General features: G+C 42.1%; 1 protein-coding gene across 1 annotated transcript; it reads left to right on the plus strand.

Annotated features, from left to right (window-relative positions):
• Positions 1–8,618: 8,618 nt before the first annotated feature.
• Positions 8,619–17,831, plus strand: LAMP2 (lysosomal associated membrane protein 2). Its single transcript, XM_034063739.1, has 9 exons — positions 8,619–8,736; positions 9,620–9,738; positions 10,264–10,477; positions 11,099–11,260; positions 12,021–12,238; positions 12,739–12,858; positions 13,124–13,202; positions 14,167–14,334; positions 15,482–17,831. Exons 1-9 carry the CDS (start codon positions 8,631–8,633, stop codon positions 15,619–15,621), a joined length of 1,326 nt encoding a protein of 441 aa, XP_033919630.1. The 5' UTR covers positions 8,619–8,630; the 3' UTR covers positions 15,622–17,831.
• Positions 17,832–24,764: the final 6,933 nt, after the last annotated feature.

The following is a 24,764-nucleotide window of genomic DNA, read 5'->3' on the forward strand; positions in this document are numbered from 1 at the left end:
GGAAGGAAGTAAACATCCTACCAACTGAATTGGGATTAGAATGCGTGGAGTGCCAGCAATGGTGCAGCACTACCAAAGCTGCTGGCTCACTGCTAGTATAGGAGGTTTCTCTCCTGCTGTACAATTATTCCTTGTTTCCCAATAAAGCTTAGGGGTTTTTTTAATGGCTGTGGTACAATTACTGAAGTACAGGACAGGGCTGGAGAAAGAACTTGTTTCTGTTACTGGTGATGTCCAGCTGGGCCATTCTTCATTCTTCTTCAGCCATTTGGAACCACTGGCCTAAATCTGACCAGAATTTGTCAGGGGTATTTTGATATAGCTCTGGAGGGGTGGTCTGAGAATGGGAGAGCTATAGCAAAGAGCTGGTGCTCCAAACTGATCTCTCCTGAAGGCATGTATGGTGGAGTATGACCTTGCACAGCACTACTGTAACTCTCGTGTGTGGTGGGTTTAAATAGAGGAATGGTGAATGTCTTCCAGTAATGCTGCTCACATGTGTATGTTCTGTTACAGTCTGGAGGCATCTAAATGCATGGGATGATTTTTCTACTAACAGTTTATTCTTAAGAGTATTTCCTATGTTCTTCACAATCTTACAGGATTTTGTTGTTAGAAATTAATCCTACAGCAGCAGAATCCAGAGAGCAGAAAATACTTTCTGTTACTGTATGAAGTGCAATATACATTGCTGTTCTTTCTCTGATTTTGAGAGAAACTGTTGCCAGATCAAATTTAAGGCAATAGCTTTGGATTTGCCTCATTTAGTTGGGGTTTTTTTCCCTTTAAGAGGAAAGGGTTTGTGGGCATATTGTGCTATTTAGAAAACAAGCACCTGAAAACTTACTTGAGGGGTTGAGACATTGGACTTTATGCAGGGTATCTTGTAAAATACGTAGTTAATTGGGAAGAGGAGCAGTGGATGTTGATCAGCCTACAATGGAACAAGATTTTCTTCTGCTTAACTGCTTCCTGATACAAGCTCGTCTCCTGGAAGTGTCATCCTTAAAATGACTTACAATTTGTCTTGCTGCTGCTTATGGGAAATAAGCATTAAGATAAGAATTCAAGAATAAAAGTAACTTTCAAAGTTAATCCTCTAACATCAGTAAGACACTGCAGCTCCATAGAGAAAACCTTTTTCCTAAACTTGGGAAAAGGAGGTCACATCCAGTAGATACTATATTGTTATGCATTTACACACAGCTGGCATCATAACAAAGTCTGACTGCAGGATCCTGCTGAGAATGCCAAGTCCAAGTGAAGGTTTCCAATTAGTCTTTTAATTGTTCTTCAGTCACAGCTGGAGCTGGGTGCCTCCAGAAGAGGGTCCCTATGACAACTCATGCTTCCCAATTATACCCATTCCACAAATCACCCCATCCCCAAATCCAGGCATATAATTCTTGTCAGTGATTCCTCTTGATGTCTCAGTGGGTTTCATTGTTGCTGGGCTGGCTGCCTCCTGAAGTTACTTCACTCTTTTGGAATTGTCCTTATCTTTTTCATTCCACTTGTATCTGCAGCACACAATGAGTTCTTTGTTAGCAGCGTTAGTTTTACCAGAAGTTTATGCTTGGTCAGCTCTTGTAGCTGAAGGCTTCAGCTGCTTCAGTGGCTAATGCTAAGCTACTAATGCCAAACTGTATTCAGAGAGAATACAGTGTGCAACATTGATGATAGTTATCTAACTTACTCCTTAAAATAATAAGTTGTTTGGCAGCTTGCAGCACCTCTATTTTAGAGCTGGAGGAAAACAGGGATGTCACCAGGTACTTCTGGGTTAAAGTGCCAAAGTAATTGTAACTTGCTTTGTAGCTGTAAAAGGCTACAAAATTTTGCCTTTTCAAGAAAGGGTTTAGAGGTTCTGCTCCATCTAATGGTATTTTCAGTAATAAGGAGGTTGCAGTAGCTGCTTTTCCAGTAGATCCAACGCTAGATGCTTTATGCAGTCAGAGCAGGCAGAGAGTCAGGATCAGACTCTCTGATAATGCCCTGTCCATTGCAGGGCTCAAAGGTTGTGATGCTTCTTTGCAAATCTTAGTCACTATCACGTTGCAAACTAAGAGGGATGAGTATGCAAGTAAACTGCATCAAAGATTACATTAAATTGATTTCTTTGTACCACATGGAGTGGGAAGCAGTTGTAATACAGCATGAAATATCAGTGCTGGATTATTAATACAATGTTCACTTAATATGTAGCTCTTTTACCCTCCCAGACCAAACTCATATCGAATTACCACAATGCATGTTCTGTTTTACCACTGTGTAGTCTGCAAAACTTGAAGTGTATCTGAGAACAATTTGTTACTATGGTCAAAAGCAGATACCTTTCTCAAAAGCAGTCCCTTAACTGTACCAAGAAAATCCTCCAGCTGGTGCTAGGTTAAGGCTCAAAGCAAGGCTGCTATACTAATTATAACTAAAACCTGGACAAGACAGAGTGCAGACCGAGTTCTGCCACATGTGTGCTGGGGAGGAGGTGCAGCTGTCAGGCATGAGATGGGAACAGGTTACAAAACACAGCCTCTGCAGAGGTGAGCTGGAACCTTGTCACCGTGTAGGCTGCGGCCAGGGGGTAGGTCAGGCTCCATTCTTTGGAGAACTGGTTCTGCAACCAAAGGGCTGCAGTCCTGCATATCTGTCCTAGTTTCAGCTGCGATAGAGTTAATTTTCTTCCTAGTAACTAGTACAGAGTTGTATTTTGGCTTCAGTCTGAGAACACTTACTAGCAGGCTGAGCTTAATCTACAACAGTATCCCTTCAGTTTCCTCCTTGTTATTCCTACAGCACTACTGCTGCTTCATAATCCCAGCTCCAAAAGCAGGCAGGCAGCCTCAAACTGGAGTGAGATCATTCCCCAGAAGAATTTTGTTGCTCAGGACAATGCAGTGAACAGGCATTAACTCAGGGTTTGCCAGACCTGGTTTTCTGTCTCTGTCAGAGCTGGAAACTGTATCCTAATTACATATATGGTTAATTACATATATGGTTATTTCATGTATCATCTGCCCTGATGTGCTCTCTGTAAAAGGGATGTAATGTCATTCTAGGTCACGGCACTGCAGTCCTGCAGTTACAATATCCAGATATTAAAATGACCATTAAAAGGGCCATGTATTTTAGATAGAACCTCCTCTGCTGCTGAGATCTCTCAAAAGCAGTTACAGCCAACACATCTTTGGTAAGAGTTGCAGTGGGAGGTGGCTCGTGAGCAGAGCCATTCTCACATGACTTCTGCTCTGAAGCTGACAGATGTATCTCCACCAAGTTAGCAATGTACATTGATAGACACAGAACTGACATTTTTCTACTTTGCTGTTACAAGCCCAAAGAACGTGTTGAGCTGTCAGTCAAACGACTTTTCCCCGTGTTAAACAGATCTACATCTAGCAGTAGTTTGGCATGACTCACAAAAATGCACAAATCTCATCAGCTGCCACATGGTAACTCAGCTGGTACACGTCGAACCCAGCAGCAGCTGCAAACGCTGCTGAGCTTAGCAGCCTACCCCAACCCTGCACCTTGCAACACGGGCTGCTGTCCCCCGTGCGGGTCAGCGAAGGAGCACCGGCTGCACCAGCCCCGCTGCCACCTCCCCAAGCACCCAGCGTTTGACCAAACCAACAGCACGTAAGCCAGCGGTGTTTGTGTAACAGGCTAGTGACGGTGTTGTTTCGCAACACCGGGTTCCAGCGCCCTCCTACAGGAAGCCCGCTGGGGCTGCAGCAACCTACCCTGTGCGGCCCCATCACCGCGGCTGGTTTTGGTATTTCACGTGATTGCCCCAGCCTTGACTCAGCAGTTTGCTGCGGCTGCGTTTAATGGTTTGGTTTCCTACCACCACCTCCTCCAGAAACCGGTCAGCTCAGGAGCACGGCCATCTGCTCCAGCACAGCGAGCCGCAGCTTTCACACCCGTCAGAGCAGAGCAGTCGGGAGCCATCCATCCGCAGCACACGCAGCTCAAGTACTGCAGGTGTCACACTGTGCTGGGCAAAGCAGGGGCTTCGTTACGGTGTGCAAATCCTCCAGGTTACAAACTGAAGGTGCATAGCTGTAACTCACAGCTGCTGGCACGATCCCGAGAAGGTCCCTGTGGTTTATCCTCCCCTGCCAAGTGAATCTGTGGCCTCTCTGACAGGCGTTAATCTCTTCCTTTTTCCGGCTTTCCCATGTGAAAAGGTACCAAGCCCGTCCTCTGCCACCGGGAAAGGAATAATTTGTTCTGCCATAATCTTGTCCCAGGAAAAATACAGGAAATTCCGTGTTGTTTGAAGAGACATCTAAAAGAATGAATAAAAAATAATTAGAATAAAATAGTGATTACTGCATATTCTAGCTATTTCCTCTTCCTGTACTCTTCTGCACCAGAGATCACAAATACGAAGTTACTCAGTGCTTCATTAAACAGTGGACACTTTGCTTCTGACCACACATACCCATCAATTTTTGCAAGTCCCTGGGTTAAGGAAAATTTGATTACAGATACAATACCTTACCAGCTTAAAGTGCTAAAGGTCTCACAAAGGATTAAGCATATGCTGGACATCAAGAATATGATGTGAATGACAGCCACAGAACAGCTGATACATTATAAATTAGGCACGAATTTATGTTCCTTGATGAACCAAAGCTTTAAAAAGACACCACGAGGTTTTGCATATTTGTTCTCAGTACATGAGAACAAATCACCTTCTTAAAATTACTGACACCAGACTAAGTATAACATGCAGCAAAAATGTAATGCCATACAGAAACATTCAGTCCTCGTTTTCACAGCCAGCAATAAACATAAGGAACATCCCAGAAAAGCACGATCAGCTTTCAATCCATCAGTGGCTCCCAAAATCACACCAAAACCATTTCTCTGCAGTAAGCAAAAGGCTGAGGCATTTTCTGTGCATCATGGTAATAACCATTCACACTTCCCTATGTCACTGAAGTCCAGCTGTCACATAAATCTGACCATTAAGACTGTCAAAAAGTCCACAACAAATTACTTGTGATAAATAAGATGCAGTGTTAACACTGTTGGAGGTTGAATCCTACAAGTACTGAATATCATGGCTTTCCATGGAATTCCAGAGGAATCAGACAACATCTGACCCCAACCACTACTTTTCTTCTTCTGGAGGATTTGTTAATCACAAGAGGAGCACAGTTCCATTTTGCTCCCTGCAGAGCTAAATAGGAGACAGCCTTTGGGAGCTGCTCAAAACCATCTCTATCTAGGGAGAACAGTGCCAAAACTGAGCTTCTGACAGTTGGCTGGGCAAGAGGAGACTATCACTGCGCTAATAATGCAAAAGCACATTGTTTTGAACAGCCTTTTAACACATTCAGACCACTGCAGCATGTAGGCTTTGCAGGGCAAACTTTATTCTGTATGTGAATGTGAGGTGCCTGCACCAGCTCCCTGCAGGTGGAATTTGATCCCCGGGTCTCCCCAAGAACCCCACGCAAGGGCAGAAACCCTTTGGGCAGCCTTTGTGGCCACCTTATCACTTCTGCTGTTGCTAGGGTCAGCCTTGACATACCTGCACCACAGGCACATCACTGTCCCCTGCAACACCATGTGATAATGAAAATAAACCACCAGTTCAGTGTCTCTGAATTCACATAACTTCACCTTTTTATTAAGCTACTCCTATGGCCAGTCTGGTGCTGACTTAACTGAAAGCAGGATCAGTGTGGACATTGTTTTTATGCAGCTCCAAGGGAGGAACTGCGCTTTCTTTTATCTTTACTGATACAGCAAAGAAGAAGTGAGCCATGCACCTGCTAAGATCACAGTAAGATGCTGTAACACCACAAAGTGCCCATGGAAGGCAGCGATGGAGACACGGGGAGGGCAAAGCAACCAGATGCAAACAAAGAATTCTATGTTCTGATATTAATGATGACCTTTCTGGTGCAAAACAATGTATTTTTCATGATGCTAAATGTGATAAACACATAAATGTATTGGCTTTCACAATTAATCATAGATGTGGTTATGTGGATATAACTTTACAAGTTTATAGTAACAAAAACAAAGCTCGATAAAGACACAAGATGAGCAAAACGGAGTCGCATAGTAGAAGAATCTGTAAAGGTAAAAAGAAGAAGGGGGGGGTTGCATGCTTGATAGGACAAAAGCTAGTGCCTGTAAAATATGTAGAGTTAAGTACTTCTTAGCTTAACTTAGGCTGTAGAAAGAGAACAATGTTTATGTTGTTAGCCTGTGGAATTTAGTGGCCCCACTAAATGCGAGTTGTTAACAAGATTTAGTGACCCCACTAAACATGAATGAGTTATTTCACACCATCCTTCCACTTATCAGTTAGTTCAGAGACAGAGCCTCCCAAACATCTGCTAGCTTGGGATACTCCTTGTCTGCCCGTCCTGCTATAAACTGTGCAGGAAGGTCACACTGTTTGAAGTCTTTGCTAGTTATCAGAATAATTACAGATATGGCTGATTTTAGCTCATTGTGTGATTACTGGGGCATTCAACTGTGCCAAAGGTGAAAAGCACACTGTGAGGAAGACTGCTTACTTCATCTTGAAGACCCTGACTCACAAGAGGAAGACTGCTTACTTCATCCTCAAGACCCCTGCCCACAGTTATTGAAGAGCAGTGCACAGATGCCAAGAGGAGGAGACTTATGATAATAAATTACTGGACTTAATGATAATATTCCCTGCCTATATGCAGGGATTATGAATATGTATGTGACTAATGGAATTGTGAAAGTATATAAACCTATAACAAATACTGATCACTTGCACCTCTGGCTACAGTCACGCACCCAGCGCTGTTTGCTTTTGCTTTATTGACTTTGTCCCTTAATAAAACCTTATCTTGTTTAGAGGGGTGAATTCATATTTTACGCTAAATTACATAAACTATACTGCTCTTTTAATACCACACCAGTTGCTACTTTTATTCTGTGCTCTTTCTCCTAATGTCTTCCCCTTAATAGTGAAATCCTCTTAATGCAATTGCTTCTAACTCCCTGAGAGATCACTTTTTAAACCCAGGACTTCACACTAAAACAGTGAAGCCTGAGGAGATGTAAAAGCTCCAGCAGCAGGACTCTCCCTGGCCTCTGAAATGCCCCATTCTTCGTGGTCAAGCCAGACGACTTGCTGCCTTCAGAACCTGTGGTTTCATCTGTGCTTCTGTTACTGGATGCTCCCCCACAGGCTACAGCAAGTGCTGGCTCAGTTATTAAAGTTTATTTCTCCACATGCAACAATGCTCAAACAGACGCATGTGTGGGTATGTAATACACAAAGTAAGTTGGTTCTAGTGCGGTTATGAAGCACAAAAACAAAAGCAAAGAAGCAGTGAACGCATCTGACCACACAAGCATTTGTGTGTGGAAGCCCCATTAGTACCACGCGGTGGTTCCAGTGGGGGTCCTGACTTACCAGGTTTGGTTTTGTGGCACTCTTTGGGAAAGTACACTATTGAAGGTATACAGCTGAGAGGATTTAACTAACATTTAATCACAAAGTGCATTATTTCCATTTCCTCAACACTTCACAACCGCTTTCCTATCAACGCCATCTGCACTCCAACTGCCCCACTCAATCAGGTCAATGTGTTTGACTGCCTTCTTCAAGAGCTCCGATTTCCTTCCCCCATGACTCGGGATATCTCTAAATGCAGATTATTCAGAACACTGTTTGCAGATATCCCCCAGCATCAGAACCAGGAATACGCCATTCAATGAGGGCCCTTCCTTGCCAAGTCTAGAGTTCCAATCTCCTCAGGCAGCATCTGCCCGCCATTTTCCCTGCTGTCTCTTGGCCTCAATCTCTTCTTCCCATCTCCCTTTTCTCTGCCAAGCCAGCTTCCTTTTCCCTCATCCATACCCTCCAGGCCGCAATCCAACATTCACCACACTACATCTCCGTTTAGTCTCAAATCCACCAGGTTTCCTGCCCACCGCCATCTTCTCCCTCCCTTTCTCCATCCCTGTCTCTTTTCTCCCTCATTTGCACCAGGCAGCTGCTTTCTCCCATTTTCGGCCCCACGTTTGGCATTGCAGGGCTGGATAAAACACAGCAAAGCATCCCAGTCCCCTGTGCTATTGCCAGCCTCTGTAAAGCAGGGAGGATTTACAGCACCCATAGCTGGAAGGGTTTCTGCCCAGTCATGGTGGAAGAAGAGTCCACAGAGAACCCGAGTACGTCTGTGGTCGGGAGGATGGACACAGCCCTGACAGACCTAGAGACACCTGTAGCCACATGTCCAAGCCCCCATGACCCTGCATGGCAGCCTACACCACTGACTTAAACATTAGGTTCAGTTTAGTCTGTTTCTCCCTCTTCTTATTGATTGTAAGCATGGAAAAGAGCTTAATCCTTTACTTGTGGCAGCGAAGGCCTCTATTAAACCTCTCTGGGTGCGCATCTTCTCTCAGCCTTCTCAACCTACAGAAGCCGTGCTGGAGACAGCAGCGGCTGCCGCAGGCCGAACCGGCCGGCAAAGCGCCCGTACCGGGCCCACAGCGGCCGCTCCCTTACGCCCGCCCGAGCCGGCCCACGACGCGCAGCCCATCCGCAACCCATGGAATCGAGCCCCGGCGCGGCGATTGGCGGCGCCTCCCGCCCCTCCCCTCCCCTCACATGACCGATGGCGAGGGCTCGGCCGCTCTCGCTGTTTCTCGGCGCACCCACAGTCAGCATGGGGCCGCTGGGCGCCTTCCTCCCGCTCCTCTCGCTGCTGCTCGGTACCTCCGGTAAGCGCGGCCGTGCCCGGTCCTGCGGGAGCCGGTGGCGACGGTGGCTGAAGGGGGGGGGGTACGGGAGGGGGGGGGGGGGGGGGGGGGGGTAGGCGTGCCGCCCCCTCCCCCGCCCTTTCGCGCACGTGACGCCGCGTCGGGCAACGGTCGGTAGCGGCCGCGGCCCTCACAGGCCCTGCGGTCGCCTCAGGCCAGGCCCGGCCGGGAACGGGGCCCTGTTGCCGGTGGTGCTGCCGGGCAGGGTGGTAGCGATAGTGCCTCACCCGAGAGCCCGACCGCCGGCCTGGTCTGCTCGCTTTCCGGCTACAGGCGGGGGTGTCGCCAGCCCGCTCCCCTCACCTACGGCTGGCTCTGGCCGTGGGGTCAGCGGCCACAGCTCTGCCTTGGGGGTGCCGCGGGTGGGGTTCACCGCGGTGCGATGCAACCACTGTGGAAAGTTATCCCGAAACGAGAAGGGACGTTCGACATCCCTGTGTTCAGAGGGAGAAACTGGAAACACAGTGTGGGCACCCTGGTCCGGCTGCTTAAGGGGTCAACTTGAGCCATACCGCTGATAGGTAATAGGAGGACCCTGGCCTACCAGCAGTACATTAAGTGCTGGGTTCATACACTCAGTATGTCAGCACAAATGAATGCTCATTTAGGTTATTAGTCTCTGTCAGATAAATAAACTCTACGACATTCTCTCATTTAGCTTTGGTAAGTTCACAGTGTGCTTCCTAGTGTAATACTTCTTAGAAATCTAGCTATTCTTTCAGTGTTTGGCAAATTGAATCTGGCCCTGCAATAATGCACTGCTTTGTAATGTACTACCCTCTTAAGTAATTGTAGAAAATGAAGTAAAAGCAATGTCTTAGTAGCTAATAATCGTATTTTATAGTTTTTTTCCAGTCTGATGCAGTGGAAGTAGATGTAAAGGATGGCGCTAATGCTACGTGCCTCTATGCAAACTGGATGATGAAATTCTTGATAACATATGAAACAAACAGTAGTGATTATGTAAGTACTTGGAGGTAACTTTTGTTGACAATTGTTGTTTTGTCCTAGGTGAAAGTTTAAGTACACTGTCACTGAGGGCCTTTGGTTTGTTAGTTTTCTGTATTTTACCAAGTCAGTTGTTAAGAGTATTCCTAAATATTCATTAGAAAATAAAGTATAAGTCCCCAATTAATAATATAAATAACTGAAAGTGCCCTATTGCACTTACTTAATTGATGCATTGGTCAAACTTGGTGGGTTTTGTTTATCGCTGTAGTAATGTTCTTAGCCTAGATAGTAAATTTAGATTGCAGCTCAGCACAGCCAAGATTTATAGGAGGGTTGGAGTTCTACTTTTGCACGTGAACCTGCTGTGACTCCTTTTTTAGTCGCATGTCAGGGAGCCTGTTTCTTAACTCTGTAGAACAACTTAAAATAATCCTGCTGATCTTGTGCAAGGTCCTGTGTAACTCCAGCAGGTTTGTAATGTTGTCATGGGAAGAACTTCTGTCTGTGGAAACATTTAAGCCTACCCTCCTCTTCTAGAAAAACACAACCTTGAACCTGCCATCCAGTGTGACACATGATGGAAGCGTCTGTGGCAATGACACGAAAGCTGCACTTCTGGCAGTACAGTTTGGAGAAGGTCACTCTTGGAGTGTTAACTTCACAAAAAGCAATGAAACTTACCAGGGGGACTTCATCACATTTACCTACAACACCAATGATACTACTGTGTTTCCTGATGCTAAAAGAAAAGGTAATGTTCAGTGCAGAATCCTTCTTACAAAACAGTTTTGGCTGCAAGCATCAGATCTTATGTCCCTGACCTTGGTTGGCTTTTTCAAAGCGAGAAGGACTAATAATGTATCTAATAGTTTATGTGGTCATGCACTGCCTAAACTGTTGATCATACCTGCCAGTTGGATAAGAGCTTCACTAATATGGGATTCGTTGAAGTGGAATGAAAGGGGAATGTTAACAGTTTGAACAGCCTTTATCAATAAGGTGCTGCTCGTAGACAACAAGCATATGGAAGATTCATTTTATGTGCACTACTTGACCTTCCTCCTAGCAAAGCGATACAGTGTTAGGCTTTCCATGGACTAATACATGCTAATAATAGGGGGGGGGGGTTTCTTAAATTAAAAACATAGATAAAAGGATTCACCTTTCTAATTGCGTGTCTAGTTCTGGAAGCACAATTACTTCTCTGCATTACTTAGCACTTCAGATCAGGACCCATAGGTAAGACATTCAGGAGAGGTTAGGATTGCTAAACTTAATTAATTGTATTTTTGTCTTATCAAATAAAGCATAACAATGTTTATAAATGTTCTTGTAGTTCATAAAGCATTAAAATATTTGTGCTTACTTGTAGGACCAGTTACTATTGTTGTAAAGGATGCTATGCAGCCAGTTCAACTGAATAATGTCTTTGTGTGTCATAATACCAACTTCCTTGAAGCAGAAAGTGTAACACAGATTTTCTGGAATGTTACTGTGCAGGCTTTTGTTCAGAATGGCACAATTGGTAAAAAAGGTGAGCATTTCAGTTTGTGAATGAGCTTTTTTTGTACTGCATCTCAGGGCAGGGAGCAAAGCCCCGTAATAAAAAATCCACCAGTTCTAAGATGTGCTGTGTTGAATAATATTTATGTAAATATCCTTTAGTACATCTTTCCTTGTTCCTGGAAAAACAGATAAGTAGGACAGGTTTAGTTTTGGGTTTTTTTTAGACATAGTCATGTAGATGGTTCCCATGCCAAGGTGATAGTGTAATAAAGTGTATATTCCAGTTAGTGAGATATTGAAAATAAGCACTTCAGAACTACTGTTGCTGACTAGATCATTTGAGCTTCAAGGTTTTGAATTGACTGTCTTCTATTTTCACTGGTAGCCTCTGGGTTGGTTTTTTTTTCATTGAAACAGTCCAGAGCCTATCAAGAGATGAACATATGATCCTGCTACATATAACTTAATAGGGTTGCTTATTTTGTCTACAGCAGATACATATCACACTTATAACCATCTGTCTTCGTCTGTATGTTTTACTTTTGTGTGTTAGAGTTAAGCAATATTGCATATGCCGCATGGATTCAAAACTGAGAGCATTACAGGATTTCTGAGAATAAATGATAGCTGTAAATTGTTTGGAATACTGCACCATAGTGTTGAGTTTAAGACTTGTGACTTGATTAGCAGACCCCAGTGAGAAACTGATATCTGTATTAAACTGGCCTCTGAGTTGTAAGAGTTCAATGCAGTTTCAGCACTAAAATGGTGATTAAATTTCTTTTCAGAGTCTAGGTGTCATGCGGATACACCTACTTCAGCACCTACAGCATCTCCTACTGTTGCCAATGTAACTACTGCATCTACTACCACTGCATCACCTGCTCCAACTACTGCTCCCAAACCTGTGGAGAATCCAGAAACAGGAAACTATTCTCTTAAAAGTGGAAATAAAACTTGTCTTCTGGCTAATGTGGGGCTGCAGCTCAATGTTTCCCAAGACAAGGTACTTCTATTTTATAAAAGTATAAAGGTGGTTGCACTTACCTGGTGTGAAATCTGAGTGCAGGGTTTGTATGCTGCTCGCTGTCCAGAACTGCTTCTAAGTATTGTACATAACATCAGAATACTTTTGTGGCATAGAATTTAGTTTTAAAACCTTATATGGATTCTATGTAACCTGTTGCTGGGCTTACCTCTATTAAAAGCCTGGAACTTCCTTTATTGTAAGGCAGCTGGTCCTTGCAGATACGGTCTTTTCCCCATAGAGGGAGCCAGAGCTAGCCTGTTGTATTGCGTCAACAAAATAGGACCTCACTGGGCAGTTTGTTTGCTTTAGCATTACCAGCATGTAAACTTCGGTAGCCTTGATTTTGCAGGAGCTAGGCTTAATCTTCCTGCTGTCACCTTCATGACAAGCTCTTCTAGTCTAAGACTGCTACTGACTGAAACAGTGTCTTCCTGATGGCAGCTGAATGGCCTTGATGTGGTATGTCTGTGTTTCAGCCTCTTCTGATCAACATCAACCCAAAGACAACTAGCGCAGATGGTGCCTGTGGTAACACGACAGCTACTCTGAAACTGAATGATGGAAATAGCACATTGATTAGTTTCACATTTGTTGTTGTAAGTAACTTCTCTTACTTTAAACTAAATTTCCAACAGCATTATGTGATGATCATTGGTAGTAAACCCTTCAGTCACTTGCTGGTGGTAGTCTGTTCCCATATAGAATTTGGAGCTGGCTAGCTGACTGCCTCAAGATAAATACTGGGTTAAAGCTGTAGAAACTAGAAGACTGTGGTAAATATGTTAGCCTTTGTAAAGCATGTGTTCTTAAAGTTAAAACTGCAGAATGCACACTGACACTTGGTTCTTTTTTCTTAAACAGAAAAATGTAAGCAAAACTGCCCAAAAATTTTACCTGAAAGAGGTGAATGTTACACTGCTCAATCGTGTGAATGGTTCTGGTAAGAAACTGTAGCTGCCTTAAAGCCAAGCCTAAGCTTTTATTTAATGTCTATATTTATCAAATACTTCTGACTTTTTTTATCATTTTCAATGCTTTTCATGCTTACTGTTGCTTCCTGCTTTAAGCCTTACTTTAGTAGGAACGAAAGCAATAAGCAGAAATAGCTGTAAGAATTACTTTAAATAGCAGTATGGGATTATTCTCTTTTCCCGAAACTTCTGCTAATGTGTGTCTACACAAATTGAGGATGGTGAGGCACTAGAACAGAGAAGCTGTGGATGCGCCATCCATAGAAGTGTTAAAGGCCAGGTTGGACAGGGATTTGAGCAACCTGGTGTAGTGGAAGGTGTCCCTCCCTGCCTGTGGCAGAGGGTTGGAACTAGATGCTCTTTAGGGTCTCTTTCAACCCAAACCATCTTACAAAATTAAGAGGTCTTCTTTATAATGTTTCCAGTAACAGCTGTTTGAGGTGTGAAATACATCGTTGTACCAAAGATTAAGCTTTTTATTATACTTAAACCAGCTGTTGTCGTTGACTGAAGATGCTGCTGTATTTTCCAGCCACTTCTACTTAGCTCTCACTGGGAAAAGAGACCAGTGCTTTAAAAACTAAACCATATTTGTTTCCAAATGGAAAGTATGGGTTTTTTTTAAACTTGCTTGTCATGTCTGTTGCAGTTAAAAGGGCATCCCAATACAGTGTTGGGATGAATGGAGATACAAGAAAAGCCTGTGTGGAGGATAGGATACTGTTAAGTACTATAATAACTTCGGTGCCTGATTTCTCTTGGTTAAGCAGACCAGTTGCACTTCAGACTACCTTGTTTTTCAGAGTAGTCAGTGTTGAAAAGTTGACCCCTCTAGATTTGGGTCCTTAGTCTTATGATTGCATTAGCAACATTCTTGTGTTTGAAGTGGGCATACAAATTTCTTGTTTCTTTTTTTTTCCCCTCTTTGTTTAGTCATCTCAAATGCAGATAACAGCAATTTCAGCAAGTGGGATGCTTTCCTTGGTACTTCTTACATGTGCCAAAAAGAGCAAACTCTTGAAATTAGTGACAATATTCAAATACATACATTTAATCTATGGATTCAGCCATTCCTTGTGCAGGAAAATAAGTTTTCTACAGGTAAGAGTTCTTTTGTTAATTCTTGCAATGCTTGCAAAATTGTTACTTGGTAAAAAGCACCAGCATTGGGTTTTACACATAGACTGAAAAGGAGTTTGGAGACTGACATTCGAGTGCACTGAAAGCTTTGTTCTCACTTTAAAAATATCCGCTACATACGTTGGTTCTCCTTCATAAGACTTGAAGGAGCTAGAGACACTCTTAACTAAGAGGGACTTAAGTGTTGCCTTGCAGTATAGATTAGAAATTATCTGATAATCCTGACATACACCTTTTTGTAGCTCGAATATATAAGAAAATGGGGCAAAACCTCAGCACAAATGGACTTTGATAACACTGTTAGCTGTTTAGTTTCTTTTTACCTGTCAGTTTAAGGAACAGAAGTGTTGAGGGGGGAAAGGAATTGACAAAGCTTCTTTCAGAAGCAGTCTTGAATATCCAGAACTAATGAAAGATTCTGAAATGTTTGTTATCCTGGTCTTGTGTGGGGAAAACTGGAACGGTTTAAGTGACCTGTTTGTTAGTTTTTAGTGTAACCTGGTGTTTGTACTTAATGATAGTACTTGCACTACAGTCTTTTTAGGCTAATCTGTAGACACATAGATTGGGTGCACATTTTTTCACTTCCTTTTTTTTTTTAGGTAGAGGTAAGTTAATTCCCCAGACACATGCAGGGTAAACAGTATTGATCATAATACATCTTGTAGAGTTAGGGCCCCATTTCACTCTGTAGTTCAAGTTGAAGATAGCTTCATTCTCCACATTAGAGTTAACACATCTCCATTCTGGATAGATTCTTGATACCAAATCAAGGTCACTTTATTCCTAATAAGTAAAAGCACCAGCCTTGCCTTAATCATGAAGTAGCTGATCCTGGTTCTGTCTTTAAAGTAGAAGAATGGCTACTCTCTTGTCTAGTAAAGATCTTATGCATGTGAAAACCCATACACTGTTAGGTTACTATAGCTTATCGAACATTCCAAGTGATTACAATGCTTAGACGTACCCTTGAGGCCTCTGCAGTTCTTTCTCTCTTAGTTCAAAGATGCAATAGTACTTGGGTTTTGAACCTTCGGATTTTTATACCACACTTGGCAAGTATTTTGTCTTTATTTATTCCTTGTTGCAACGTTTTTTTCACCTACAGCCCAGGAGTGTTCGCTGGATGATGACGACATCCTAATCCCAATTGTAGTTGGTGCCGCACTTGCTGGCTTGATTGCCATTATAGTGCTTGCTTACGTAATTGGCAGAAGAAAAAGCTATGCTGGATATCAAACTTTGTGAATCTGAGTGTGATTCCTGTTCTGATTTCACTCTAAACAAAGCAAGTGCAAGTTCTGAAGTCCAAAAAAGACCCAAAACTTAGGAGTAATTACTAGCCACAGCTAACTGGAGTTGAGAAACAGAGAGTGTTTATCTCAGATGAAGCAGAACTACATTTTTAGTTTTCCTGCTCTAAGAAGACAACATGGGTTTCATAGCTGTTCTGAAGATATCAAATACCGAATGAATTGTTAGGCTAAGGATTTTATCTTGCAAAAACCCTAAAATGTTTAGGATTTATTTCTGCTTTTTACAGACTGTAGCCTGAAACATGGATACATTCTAAACTAATGTGCATTGGGCAACTCCCAGAATAGCATAGAATTTGTACTTGCTTCTCTCCTCTGCGTTCCTTAGTTGTTGTCATAATTGTGGGTTAAGCTGGCAGTATTAGTCACTATGTTGACTTGTATAGTATTTAACAAGGATTGTATGATGCCCAGTAGCAACTTTGTTTTTCATGGAATGGAACTTGAGGCTGGTGATTAAGTGATCTTTTGAAGTGGCAGCAGTAACTTACTTAGCTTTGACAGGGTCTGAGTAGTTTACTCCTGCCTTGGTGTAGTTTTGGGAATCATTCCTATACCCTGGCTGTACAAATAAAATGGGTAACCTGTACTTGCCAAATGGTGGATATATAGGAAGACTTCAGTGCTGTTTCCAAATGCTTTCAGAAAAGGAAGAAGGAAATTTACTGTTAGGCACTGAATTCTTCACCACTTATTATACCTTGGCAGTCACCTAAAATACTCATCTGAGGCAGAGTTCTGCTAAATTAATGCAAGCTTTTCTGCTGGCATCAGTTTAAAGGGAATAACCTTTCTAAATATTCCAGAACTTTAAAGTGCACTTAACTTTATATCATACTCTGCACAGAACTGGTCTGTCTTGTTGCTTTGAATGACCATTGTTTAAAGATGCTTTCATTTAATGAGCCAGTATCTGTTGTTGCAGCTTGAGCTGTCTTTAAATCTTCATCTTGAATGGTTCTCTGCCAATCAAAATTCACACTATAATGGCCCGCCATTGGCATTCTGAATGTTTAATGTACTTTGTGTTTGATTGTTTGCTGTGTAGCATTTATTAATGTTAAGAATGGAAAAGCCAAACAAGTCTCAGATGGACCCACAACACCTGTTTTTCCTTGCTGTACGGAAAGGATAACTAGCTTAACAAATAAATGCAGTGCAACTGGACTGTTCTTAAACTGCAGCTCTGTAGAGACTAACCCTTGCTGCACAACTTCTCTCTGGCCTTCGTGTGCTCTAATACAGTTTTTTCTGCATGGGAAAAACATCCCAAGTCTTCAGACTTCTAGATAAGTGTGGCTTTTTTGCATATGTCATAACATGAGCTGCTTAAACTGGTTATTTAATGAACATAACGTTGTCTCCCTCTTTAGAATGAGTTTAGCCTGCATCAAAGCTGGTTTAGTGTTTTCTTAGTGTTTCCTAGGGTTGTAGAGATGTCTGTGGCATGTTTGTATACAAATCATAAAACACACTTCTTTCAGTAATTTCTTTAATTTTTGTAAAACAGTTTACTCTGACACTAGCCAAGGAAGCAAATATGGGTGGGTAATGCTTACTATAGCTTGTAGCCTACAGCTTGAATTTTGCATCAGTTACTGAAATTCATTTTAATGAAAGTGAGGGACTACTCTAAGGTTAATCCTGAAACAGGCTTCAAGACTTACCATTTTAATTAAGAAAAAAAAGGTGGATCTAATGATTTCCATGTTACTATATCCTGAAATGCAGAAGTTCATCTAGATTTTTAGTATTTTTGTGACTGACATGCAGTGGCACCAGTTACACATGCATTTCTGTTAAGGAGTAGTTACCACACTGTACTCATCTGACCATGCACATTTTGGGACTGTGCACAGTTCCCAATAGAGAAGATTAGTGCAGAGTGCTCCAAAAATACAACATTAGGAATATCTTTGCAAAACCCTGCAACTTACTCTTCACGTGCAAGTATATTGGCTCAGAGATTCAAGTACTCCTAGACTGATGTGCAGATAACTGGTTCAAAAAACACCTAAGTTTCACCTGAATGCCTGTTGTTATAAAACCACTAGTTTTCCTGTATGTATTGCTCCATAGGGAACTGTCAACCTGTTCAACATGTGCTCTAAATAATAAAGATTGTTCTATTTCTTAAGGAAACTTGGTCACGTTTTTTAACCCATTTGAAAAAGGACATCTTGTACTGTCTTTTAAAATAAAAGAAAAACTAAATGTGTGAGGTCAGTCTGCATCAGAGAGTCTGTTCTGTAGCTGGTGAAGGTGCTCCTCAAAGAGTCCTCTGTTGTTTGTGTCTTAATACCTTGTTTTGCAGCACTATATCTCTTTCTAGCCTATCTTGTGAACTGTATGGCCATATGACAAGGGGGAAGAGTGCAGTTTAATCCTATACCCTTTCTTCTTGGTTCCAGCCTGCACTGCTTATATAATCACTGAGCCAGAGCTACCTTCTTATCTGCTACACAAGGTCAAAGTAATGTTAGCACCTTCCTGAAGTGTAAGCTGAAGCTTTTTTACTGTGAAGAACACAAGTATTTTAGTAGGCTCTTGTTAAAGAGCTTAGCAGTGAGGCTCCTAAGAATGCAAATCAAAGTTAATTTAACCTACGATGGGACTGCAGACACCAAATCATCAGTACAAGTCAGCCTGCAAGAGTCTGCAGCAGTTACTACTGTCATTTTCAATACAGTATGTAATGGAATTGTATGTTAGGATGTTTAGGAAGGGGAGCTATTGCTTTTGTGTTTTGGGAGGTCAGGGTTTTGTGGATGGCTGACAGGTCCTGCTGGGGAAAGGCACAAATGGTCTGAATAATTAGAGGGAGATGATAGTGTTAAATTCTTCTATTCAAATGCATTTCTTTTGCAGACTTGCCCTTTTTCTATTTAGCTGAGGTCTGTAGCCCAGAGGCAGAGAACTTAGTGGTACCCGCAGCAGTAGGAACAGCTTTGGGAGGATTAGTTATCCTAGTATGTACTGGCTTACTTTCTTGGGTACAGGAAATGCTGTAGTGTTGTATATGGGTAATTTTTAAACGGAAAAGTTTCACTTTATATGAAAAACAATCTGAATTCAAAAGTTGCTTTGCTTGTGGAGCCAAATGGGTTGTTAAAAGAAAGCATTGTTAGGTTCAAACATAAACTATGACAACTTCCAATTCATAACTTATTGATTCATTAGTTCCACTTCTGCTAAACTATTACATATTGACTCAGAATATTAAAGGCATGCAGTGGCATGTGAAAGAAATAGTTTTGTTCTGGTCTGTGGAAACAGCATTTGACTTGCGTGAGCTTGTGGGTGTTGAGTGTTAATGTGTATAAACTATTATAGACTGGGGTTTGGTTTGATTACTATTGACTGTGCCTTATATACAGTTTACTGACTGCTAAAACTGTGCTCTAAGATACCAAGATTTCTGCACTTTTAGCTTAAAGATGCCGTCCATAATTCTCGTCCTCAAAAGAAGCTTTTCGAGCCAATGAGCATCTCTCTTTTAATTGTTAAGTTTGCCACAGTGTTTTCTATGGCACAGCATATACCAATAAAACCACAACATTTGGGGCCACTGGTTGCGTCTCATGATTGGAATTAAAAGGGAAGATAGCCTTTATACTAAGGTTAAAATGTTGGGGGTGAAGATTTCTGGTTATTTTAAATGGAGACATGTTCAACCAAACACCTGGAAAAAGCCTTTCCTCCTGGCCTGGATGTGGAGTCTGCTACTTGGGGTGCACAGTTACCAGGTTGTGCATCTGAAGATAACTGCCGTGGACCTTCTAAGCATTGTACATAACACATGGACAGACATGTGCCAGCAGCAGTGGCAAACTGGAGAGAAGTAAAGGATGGAATGTTCCTGGTATGAAACTTTAAGCCCTTTTTATCCTGGGAATTGCTTGTAACAGTGCCATAGTGTGACACATATGGCAGCAAACTCCTTCCTTTAAAGAAGAGAGGGAATTCCTTGTCACTGCCTGCTTGGGCACCTTTCATCCTTAGCAAATTAATTCATGTTTAGTGTTGATCACCCATTATACAGCATATAGTAGTTAAATTGTGTACATTGATCTTCAGTGAACAAAGATGGCTAAATATCAAATACAGTTCTCTTTCTAAGATACTTGCACACTTTCTCAGTAGTCAGAATATTTTGGAATAGCTCACTGTATAAGGTATGTATTTCCTTTCCACTTTTCCCCCCCTTTCCCAGTGTTGCTCTACTGGCAGTAGGTACCTTCAGATTGTCTGAGTTTAGCATTTGCAGGTGCTGAACCTCCAGTGGTGTGTTTTTTCCTCTTAGGCAATGGCCTTTCGTGAAGGGGTACTGGCACTGTAGTGAGCTAAAGCAAGACAATGAATTTCCCATAACTAATGCTGCTTCAGTCAGGCTCAAATAACTTAAACATTCACTTAGAACAGTAACTTTGGATAACACATTGAAAGTGTGCATGATGCTCTGCTCTAATACAAACCCAAGCAAAAAGGTTTATAAGGAGCTCTGCTTTGCTAAAAACATGCAAGCCAAGCACCCTTACAGTGCTGAAGCAGTACACAGACACTGTGTCATCTGTTACGAGGAACATAGGAAGAAGGCCAAACCCTGCCTCCATGCCTAGGGTGGATCACTGAGTTGGAAATCAGTTCCCAGTGTTGTCTGAATCCTTGCATGAGTGTTTGTACCACCAAGGAGTTCATCACATACTTTACAACCTCTGGATTAAAAACCACTATAGCATTACAGCTGTCTTGCTGTTGATTTCAGTAAGGTCTGTGTAGCTTTCAGCTGAAACCAATAACCCTTTTCTTGTACTTGGATTGAAACTAAATAAAGTTACTCACCCAAGGAGAGAAGTCTTTCAGTGTTTTACATTCAGTGCTTTCAGCATATGTATCCTGGCTGTCTCTTTGTCGTTTGGTGTGCTGTCTGTTGGTTCTCTTTGTGTCCAGAAGCTGGAGAACACTGAAGGTTTGGGAAGTCCCTTGACAAGGTAGTGGTACACTAGTCTGTCTTTGTTGTTATACCACTGTTAACCCAGCTGTGATCAGCTGACGTGTGCTGTTTTGTGTACTGCTCACTAGAGGAGGAAGAAATTAAATGTAGGAACACAAAGGATGTATAATCTATACATGTAAAGAAATCAGTATCAACTCTTTACTCAGTTTTTTGATTCAACTGATTTACGTTATATGTATTGCTGTATCTAATCCAGTGTAAGGTCTCAGAAGTGTCTGCTCCTTGCTTGCTTTGGTTTCTAATGCTTGGTTTCCTTTACTAATTTATTCTCCCTTGCCTTTTTTGTTTGTTTTTCTTCTTTCTGCAGCTGAAGAATGCTTGGCTGATTCTGACCTGAACTTTCTTATTCCCATCGCCGTGGGCATGGCACTTGGCTTCCTTATCATTCTTGTCTTTATATCTTATCTTATTGGAAGAAGAAAAAGTCGTACTGGCTATCAGTCTGTATAATCTCTTAAGTCTGCCTCTGTTACCACCTTCCCTGCTCTTCTTTTCCCAGACTCCCTGATCTGCCCCTTTAGAAAGAAGAAAAGCAAATGAATTCATAGTTTTTGTATTAAAACAAAACCAACAAACCAAACCCATTTCACAACAGAGTAACTTGCCACAGGCCTGAAGATGAGCTACAGAATTACCCGAAGCTACTGTAGGATTCTGGAGACAGTAAGTGTGCCAAGGACCATAGGATTGAGGAGGGTTGATGTGTGTCTACGTGAGAATATGTGATTCTTCCAAGTAAAGAAGGCATCTATCAAACTTCATTTCTGTTGTCTAATCCTTTTATACAAGCAAATTTCTAGTCGCATACAGCTCATCTCAGATAGTGCTACAGCTAAAACCATAATTGAAGGTGTGAATGCTGTGTTGAAAGGGACTCTACACGCTTTGGGAAATGAATACCAAGCTCTTCACAGACTTCTGGGAACTTGGCACATGGCTGTTGTCTTTTTTCATTAGCAGCTTGTCCTTGTGAGTGAGCCTGAATTTCCTATCCCAGTACGTGACCTCACTAATAAAGAATATGAGAAGAACATCTGATGGTTTTAGTAAATTAATTGTTTTAGCATCAGTATGAAGAAGTTGACGGCTAATGTATGTTAAATAGCTTAGCACCAGCATGGTCTTATTGTCTTTATTCACCAAGGTAAGGCTCAGTCCTGGAGAACTTGTGCTACCCAGCAAAGCCAACAGGCTGCTGAAGGGAATATGTCCTGTGCTGTTTTGTTTGTGTTCTCCCTTTTGTTCTGAGCTCCATTGTGAAATCGGGCAGGAGGCTGGAATTTCACTGGCTACAGTTTGTCTTGGCTTTGGTTCTGCGCACATAAACTACACTGCATTTCAGCACTGGTTCATGTGAGGCTCAAGAGGATTTTGAGAGCTCTCAAAGACTAAGAACACAGATTGTTCAATGATTCCTGCAGTTCCTTTGGACAGCTTTCATAGGTTAATAGGGGATCATTGAAAAGCTGTGATCTAGGCATGCAGGTGAAGATAAAACCAGGCTGTTTTGATAGGATTAATCTGCTTTTACCCTCCTAGTTATTGCTCTGTCACACAACAGTTGAATAGCAAAAGAGCACAGATTTCTACTATAAGGAATGTTGATCATAAAGCAGAAACTAAAATATACATTTAGTGAAGAAAGTGACTTCCAAAGGAGTAAGAGCATCATCTTGTTTGAAGATGCTTCCTTGTCATTAACACTATAACTTTATGTTCCATATCTAAACTGTACCAAAGTAGAAGCTACTTGTTTGTGGCTGTGTTCTGCTTCATTCCTGTCAGGTTCATGTTGATAAGATGAAAGGAGCTTCTTACTCTTTCCACGTCTTTAGTCCATCTTGGTAAAAGCCTTTTGCAGCCTGTAAACCCTGGTTTCCAGCTGTGGGACAGCTCGAGAGCTGACGACACACAGAGTTTCGGTCCTCTACAGCAAGTGTTTACTTAAGCTGCTTTAATACTTAATCTCTTTTTGTATTAAGCCTCTATTTATGTGGTAGGGAAAGCACCTTCAATAATTCCCATGGACAAAGCAGACGGTCAACACTGATGTTTAAGTAACTCACAATAGCTATATATTTAGGGAGATTTCTAAAGAGTTAGCTTTTGTGCTTGAGAAATACCTGTGTGTTCAACCATCCCTGTCCTCACTGTGACCAAAGATAAACTTGGCCTGAATCTGACAAAACTGGGTTTGTACCACAAAGGGGCTCTTGAACCAAGTCGTCTTTGGGTTTTTAGGACTGTAAGTTAATGCTGCAGGCTTGCATTGTGTGCTTTGGGTTGGGTTGGTCTCGTGTTGTACCTTTGCTCTCACAATACTCTGTTTCCCTGACAGAGTGGTAAATGGTTAATTACTTTGAGACTGGCAGAGCTAACACCAGCTTGTTGGGGTGTGCTGCTTCCCTGCTGCCAGCAGATGGATTCCATCGATGGTTTCATGCTCAGATTGCAGATCCAAGTATTTTGCATCGCTTTTGCTAGGTTATTTTAGTCAGATGTGGTAATTTCCTAGATGCACACACACACACATATATATATATATACATACATGTTTTATATATACATGCAAAGTATTATTTTGGGCTTCACTAGAAGTCAAAAACTGAGTCAGCACTTTAAGGTTGTTGTAGTGTGAGAAATGGTGTATGCAATGCTCTAACTCCCAAAATGACTGTACGAACATGCTGAAAGCTGACTATGTGTTTGGGAAATAAAGTTACCTACAGTGTTTATAAAGTTTTGTTTAAGTGTAAGTAGACCTGCATGTCATTTCTGAGAGCTTTTCCAATGGGAGTGTCAACGTGTGTGGATCTGGATGTCCATGGGGAAACAGAAACTTTTGTTTTCAAGCTGTTCACGTGTTTATAGCCAAATTAATTGTTCTTTCATTGACTGGATCAAAACTTGGGTCCAGTGTCTGATAAAGGACCAGCTGCTTCAAGAATCCTTCCAATATGCAGATAGGGAATAGATATAAATAGGATTTTGTCCTGTTGCTAGCTGAAGAGCTGTTAATTTCATGGCCTCAAGTATGAAGGATCCTACAGAAATATGAATGATTTAAAAGAACTAAAGCATTTGACACTAAGGGTTTAACTTATTCCTGATGCCAAAGGAAGAGCTGCTACCAAGGTGGCATCTTCCTTGGCAGAAGCTGATTTGTGTTGGTCAGAACATGCCCTTTCAGGTAAGTTGTGCAGGCAGAATGATGGTGTTGCCCTAGTTCTAGCAGTGTCATGTGGATAACCACATCTGGGCAAAATTAGTTCCTAAACTACCTCTGGTTTAGGTTTTCAACAGTTCTTACTAGGTTTTGCCCAACAGTTGTTTGTGATACTTAGCATATAGTAAGTCTTATTGTACTGGGCTCCTGAACTCTGGCCCTAGGAAGTTAATTAAGTGCCCAAAATTCAAGGATCACATTATATACTGCCTTGAAATTCAGTCTCTAACTGGCCAGCACAGGATGCTGAAGTCACAAACTGCATCTCTTACACCAGTGTTTTAAGAATGGTACTGTGGAGTTAATTTTAATGCGGTTGCTTTATTTTTAATACAAAAATGACTTCTTAAGGGACTTATGTAGATCAGGAAATGATTGGGTACCTGGACTAGGATGTAGGACAAACATACCATAATGCTCTTGTTCAGTCAGTAATTTTAGTAAGTGTGCTCTACATCTAGTACATTATCCCAAGGTGTCCTGGCCTGCCGTGTTCTCCTCGCTCTTAGCACATGGAGTGTAGTTCATCTGTTGGATGCATAGGGTATGCAGGCCAGGGAGGGTGAGGGTGCTCAGGTCAGCAGCGCTCCACTCTGACAGGGGCATGTGTGCTTCATAGGGCTTTGAGTGTTATCAGATGATGACTTTGCTATTACCCACATTGACCCCTTAAAGATTAAACAACAGCATTTCCCTATGGTCTTCTGCAGCATTGTAGCTATGACCTCCCTGGAACTGGGAAGAACAAGACTGAAATATCTGGGGAGCAGGGGTCTAACGTGTTTCATTGGCACTTCTTTGCAAAGGGAAGGAGGTGCCATCAATCTGTGAA

This window comes from Melopsittacus undulatus, chromosome 6 (assembly GCF_012275295.1).
Source record: "Melopsittacus undulatus isolate bMelUnd1 chromosome 6, bMelUnd1.mat.Z, whole genome shotgun sequence".
Lineage (NCBI taxonomy): Eukaryota > Metazoa > Chordata > Aves > Psittaciformes > Psittaculidae > Melopsittacus > Melopsittacus undulatus.